Source organism: Sphaeroforma arctica (genome assembly GCF_001186125.1).
Source record: "Sphaeroforma arctica JP610 unplaced genomic scaffold supercont1.507, whole genome shotgun sequence".
In the NCBI taxonomy this organism is placed as follows: Eukaryota; class Ichthyosporea; order Ichthyophonida; genus Sphaeroforma; species Sphaeroforma arctica.
This window is the reverse complement of record NW_014040051.1, coordinates 5,818-11,863: the sequence shown is the minus strand read 5'-3', so window position 1 is coordinate 11,863 and position 6,046 is coordinate 5,818. Positions and strand designations below refer to the sequence as shown.

The following is a 6,046-nucleotide window of genomic DNA, read 5'->3' as shown; positions in this document are numbered from 1 at the left end:
TTCAGCAGGATGTTGTATTCAGCGAGTGCACATAACCCACCCCCCTCTCCCTTTCTCTCTCTCTCTCTCTCTCTCACTCACACACAGTGAGGAGAACGACCCGGACATTCAGGCGGCTATAGCACTCAGTAAAGTGGATGCCATTGCGTCGAATGATCCCTTCGGCCAGTCCAACAGCAGCAACTACAATACACCACAACCACAGAACAACGACCCCTTCGGCCTGGGAGGCGACCCCTTCGGGAGTGTACAGGCACAGCAACCGCAGCAACAACAACAGTCGTTTGACCCCTTTGGAGACCCCTTTGGCAGTGCGCAAACACCCCAGCAATCGCAACAGAATCAGTACCAACCACAGCAGGTGTGTTGCCTGTGGTGGGTTGGTAATGTGTGTGTGAGCGCGTAATGAGGTTTTTTCTATGTTTGTATGCGCCGATAGATCGTACTCCTGATTTGTGTCGATGTGTATTATTCACTGTGTGTCTAGTCATAGGTATCACACCATACATGTACGCCTGTCATGTCTCCCGCGTGTGTAGATATAACATATACATAGTGGTCACGAGATGCGTTTGGACTATATGTGTGCGTATCACTTCCCCTTGGCAACAGCCTTGTACCGCATCGCCTACCGATATCCCGTTGGCGGGTGTGTTCAGAGCCAAACACAGCAGTTGTTGTCATCCGAACCACAGAGAGCTGACTCGGAAGCTAAGTGTGTGGTGTGTGTGTGTGGGGAGTGCGTTAAGAGTGTGTGCGTTCACATGGCACACCCGTGCATACGGAACCAGTACACACACCGCAGATCACAAGCAACACAACTCACCTCACACTCAATAGCTTGTGAATAACGATACCTCACCAACCACCTAAGACACACAACAAACATACACAAGCACTATGAAAGTCCTTCGAAGGCAAACTCATTCGACAACACAAATATTGCCATAGCAACAACAACAGAATGATCCGTTTGGCGATCCCTTCGGCGGGTCCGATCCGTTTGGCGCTGGGCCGCCGCAGCAGAACTATGGGCAACAACAACAACAGCCCATGCAAAACCAATACCAGCAACAACCGCAACAGCCATTTGGTGCACCACAGGTGAGTGTGAGTGTGGTGAGTGTTCGGATTGAGCTCGAGTGTGGTGATTGTGTTCGCTTATTATATATATATATATATATATATATTCATTGTAGGGTTGCATTGCAGGAGGAAAAGAGTGCGATGTGTGTGCGTATGTGGTGGTACACAACGGGCATCAGCAACAGCAACAGTAGGCCCCATTATACGCCACAGTGAGTTTGTTGACTAGGGCAACAGAGGCAAACCTTTTATGGCAGTAGGGTTTTATGGGTTAAGGGTGGCGACAGGCATTTCATACAGGTAGTGGGGTAGTTGAAGGCGGGTACAGAGGGTGCATGTATGTGATAAAGCACATATCCGATACTGGCAGCTACAAACCATAGCAGCTGCAACACTGGTAAGCTGGGAAGATGCCTACTTTATGTTCAAGAGGAGGGGCGTACAACGAGTGTAAGTATGTGTTCTATTACAGAACTAGTACAAACAACAGCCGCCGCAGCAACAGCAGCCGTTTGGCGCCCTGTCAGTAGGCTGGTTGGGATGTGTGCCCCCGCATATACGATACGTGGTGGCTGCTATAAGAGTGTTGGGGTGCAGCTACACGACCATGTCTTCTTGGGCTGCGGTGGCTTTACCTTACCTTTACGCACCACTTGCGTTAGAACTGTATCCAGTAGTATGTCGATCATTGGCGCAACAACCACTGCATAAGCGGCACTCGATCTTGCGTTGGAGGACGGAACCATATACCACCCGTCGTCTGCATGTACTTCACGTCCAGTTGTGTGGTCTGTTAAAGCGCATATACATATACAACAACAACTCATCTATCGCAACAACTCCTACTATACTACAACCGCAGCAGCAGCAACCCATGCAGCCCCCAGGAGGTGCGTGGGGTCAGCCTAGCAACCAGCAACAGCCTAGCAACCCCAACCAGCAACAGGGGACCGTTGCACGCAACTCCCCACAAATCGACGAGTTTGCCGGGCTCCGATCTGGCCCAAATTCCACGCGATCAAGGTATTTAGTTGGGTATTAGTTTATTGGCAGGTGGTATTAATTTGTGGGTAGTTGGGTATTTGTTTATGGGCAGGTGGTATATATTTATGTGCAATTGGCGTTGGTTTATGAGGCATTCGTTGTTGTTAATTATGATAAGTTGGTATTATAATTGTCGGGCAGTTGGTATTTATTTGTGGATAGTTGGCATTGGTTTGTGAGCAGTTGATATTAGTTTTTGGATAGTTTGTGTTAATCGATATTGATTTGTGGTTAGTTTGTATTAGTTTATTGCTACTTAATTATCATTCAATATACTTCTATTTGTATGTATGTATACATACTTTTATTAATATATATATTTATATATATATATATTATATTCAACCACCCTCATCAGTGCAGCCTGTAACACGGCTATATACGCACACCTGTCCCGCGATACAGGTCCAATAATAGCCAATCATATCTGCACAGTTTAATAAAGCGTGTGAGTGCCGTGTCAGGCACCGCTGGATACACACTCACTTCACGCACGTACGCGCCACTACAGTATAGTGATGTGAATACTCAACTCTTATCTAGACGGACTCGCCCATAAAGGAATCTGACCGTCGCAGTACGAGGCGTAGCTAGAACAAATCGCACTCCCCGCGTACACCCTCTGCACTGAGTGGGCGGGTGCAATACACCCTCCCCTCAAAGGGGGTGGTTGCATTCACTGTAGTAGGCAGTGATACTATACGTGTGGCCTGCACCACAGTGATATCTCTACTCACTCCACACACACATCCAATCCGTTCATGCAGTATGGCGAGCTCGGCTCAGGCGCCCCCCACAGCCTCACCGGCCTCGGACAATCCGTGGGATATGAAACCGCTGGAAACATCCCTGCCCACGCCTTCGAGTGGAGGGGGGCAAGCACTCATACCTACCACAGACGATTCAGCCAACAGTAGTGCACTGGTGCCTGCGCCCAAGAAGAACAACTCGCTGGATATCTATAAGGATCTGGTCAATTTGGATGCCCTGGCTCCGGTGTGTGGCTGGTATTTTGATGATTTGGTATACACACACACACACAAATATATATATATGTGAATATGTGAATAATTATCTATATATATATATCTATATTCATAATTATATTTAGATTTATATCTATATATTTAGATTATATCTATATATATATATATATATATATCTACATGGGCATCGTATACTTCTCTATATGCAGGCAAGTTATATCAAGTACAGCATACTAGCCAACCTTCCCCATCGTTCTATACTTTAACATTTACACCAGACAAGTTACAACAAAGATACCACTCACCAACCTATCCCATTCTTTTGTACATACACCTTCATATACACCGACAAGTGACAATTAGGGTCACAACGACAATGGCCACACACACTCACAATCTAACCCACCATCCTACACCTTCCATCTTGCACACCCAGGCCAGTGTTCTAATCCCTCCCTTTGTACATACTTTCTCCTCCACATGCACAGGCAAGTGACAACAGGGGTTACAACGCCAACGGCCCGTCACCCACCAATCCCTTTGGCCTCAGCGGGGGCGGCGCGAATGTGCAGACATCTACCCGTGGACCTCAGGCATCACTTAACCAAATGGCTGGAGGCGGTGGCTATGGTAACATGGGGGGTGTGAGTCAGATGCCCATGGGCGGGCAGCAGATGGGCTATGGCGCACCCTCTGGACAAGGTTGGTGGGGTTCTGTTCTTTCTGGGTTTTAGGGGGGTTTTGGTTAGAATTCTGATATGTATGGGGTGTGGTAGAGTGGGGAGTAGGGGCAATGATGGTGAGTGGTGTTGTGTGTGCGGTGGGAAGAATTGGGTTCGGAACTTTTTGTGATGTACTATGGCTAGTGTGAATGTGTGGCTATTGGAAGTGTATGTATAATTGAGGGATAAATTTGCGGTTGTGTTTGGAATCCACGTATATATGCGTGTATGTACAGGACAGCTTATAAGAATAACTAAATTCAGCACACACCAAGATACGATAAAGTGCCATCCTCTTGCTCACACCCCTTTCCACGCGGCGACCACATATATTTCTCCTCAACACTTCTTATATTGTCTTTATACACTGCTCTATATCCCACTCTTTCTATAGTGCTGATATATCCCTTGTGTACGTCTTATATACTCAGGTGGCGGCTACGGTCAACAAATGGGTGGGCAACAAGGACAAGGCATGTACAACCAGCAGCAACCGTACGGACAACCGCAGCAACAGTACGGGCAACCACAGCAGCAGTATGGGCAACCTCAGCAGCAGTATGGGCAACCACAGCAGCAGTATGGACAACCACAGCAGCAATACGGCCAACAACAGCAGCAGTATGGGCAACAGCCTGGCAACCCCTTTGGCTAGAGTGTAGTAGGAGCGACCGTGCGGGTGTGCTCGGCTTGTAAGTAGGATGGGAGAATATACCCGTTGGGCGGTAGAGCAGTGCGAGGACTAATAAACTTCCTGTATGTATGGTTGATATACGAGATGGTTGGGTAGGGGCAATTGTTCTGGCGGTACTCCAGTTCCGTATATGGGGCACATTCTATGTTTAGATTTCTATTTTTAGAGCACAGTTTATTCCTACGTGAAGATGCGTCATACTTTGTTTGTCTTCACATTATTAACTTGTTTTAAGTCGTCGTCGAGTCTACTGGAGATTAGCACGTGTATATTCTTCCCAGGAAGACATCATATTTTCCTGTATGTTGGGTTTTGCGAGCATTCGGTGCACGTACAAGCAATACAGAAAATCGATAGAGTGACCGTGGATTTGAACTCAAAATCTTGTTTTCAAAATGGGACTATTTAAATGCAAGCTATCGGCTGCACGAATAATTCCTAGCCGGGTGTTTATTTACAATTCTTCACATACTATTTGACTACTTTTGCCGTAGATTATGTTTCAATGTCCACTACTGGAATAGCTAGGCGGCTGCTGAAAAAGCGTTCTAGTATGAGTGAATTCCTGTACTTCAACCTGATGGAATGAGATTGCACGTACGCTTCTGAGGCTTTGTACCTGCATCTTCTCAATAGCAGCGTGGACTCAAGCTTACAGGCGCATCCATTGCCGGCTGGACTCTACAACTTTCTGTCTGGAAAGTATTATGGGGTTGTACTGCTCAGCATCTCGAGCGTACCATATAATCGGTGTATATGCGCTCCAACCCTATACGAAACTGGCGTCTGCATTAAAAGGCAATTGATCCGATATTACATTGAAACCTTTGTCTCTCAATTCATCGACCCTCTGAATGTCGTTGACTGTGAACAGGAATGTTCTGCTCGCATTCCTGAGCAAAAGCTCCCGCACCTGTTCCAAATGCCACGGTACGAACTCGTCCTTCAGCACAATGTAATCGTTGTGGACTATCAATTGCTCGATTACACACACAGGGAAGCATTCCATAATCCACCCACAGGCATGTCCAGTGCTGTCCGTTTGTATTATCTCAGCATGTAAGAAGCTTGTTATAAGCAGTTGCGATGGGACTAACCCCCACTCTATGTATCTATGTCTCAAGATCTCAGTTGTCCTGTCGTACAGGTTGTATTCTTTGAGTTCGAGATTCAGCATCCCGCGGTATCCCATACTAGTGCACAGGTCCAGCACTTGCGCCAAAGTAGGTATATACGCTGGTAGTTCTTTATAAGTTGTCTTGTCTATGCACCGCCCGTCTTTCAAACGTCGATCGTGATGTATAACTATCTCGTCGTCACTCGTCAAACGTAGATCGAACTCGATGCCATCACACTTTGCATTGCGCATGGCCCTTGCGAAGGCCTCCAATGTGTTCTCTCTGAGACCACTGTTTGCTACAGCACCACGATGCGCAATAAGCATACCTCGCTTGCCTATCACACAATCTATCAGCATTGTCAAAGTCTATGAGTGTATCGTTAATACACTGTCA

The 6,046-nt window shown here is 46.8% G+C and overlaps 2 protein-coding genes across 2 annotated transcripts in view; one reads left to right on the top strand and one right to left on the bottom strand.

The window, feature by feature from the left end:
• SARC_06831 (hypothetical protein) overlaps nt 1–4,691 on the top strand; it is a 10,157-nt gene extending 5,466 nt beyond the window's left edge. The window contains exons 7-12 of the mRNA XM_014299245.1: nt 88–361; nt 952–1,104; nt 1,949–2,109; nt 2,898–3,126; nt 3,605–3,818; nt 4,270–4,691. Coding sequence (XP_014154720.1) covers nt 88–361; nt 952–1,104; nt 1,949–2,109; nt 2,898–3,126; nt 3,605–3,818; nt 4,270–4,493 — 1,255 coding nt within the window. The 3' untranslated portion in view covers nt 4,494–4,691. The remainder of the gene's footprint in view (nt 1–87; nt 362–951; nt 1,105–1,948; nt 2,110–2,897; nt 3,127–3,604; nt 3,819–4,269) is intronic.
• A 262-nt stretch (nt 4,692–4,953) lies between these two features.
• Nucleotides 4,954–6,031, bottom strand: SARC_06830 (hypothetical protein). Its single transcript, XM_014299244.1, has one exon. The coding sequence runs from the start codon at nt 6,007–6,009 to the stop codon at nt 5,302–5,304; it is 708 nt and encodes a 235-aa protein (XP_014154719.1). The 5' UTR covers nt 6,010–6,031; the 3' UTR covers nt 4,954–5,301.
• Nucleotides 6,032–6,046: the final 15 nt, after the last annotated feature.

Excerpts from the sequence above, each read along its gene's own strand:
- SARC_06830 (XM_014299244.1), bottom strand. The coding sequence starts at position 6,009 with ATGCTGATAGATTGTGTGATAGGCAAGCGAGGTATGCTTATTGCGCAT.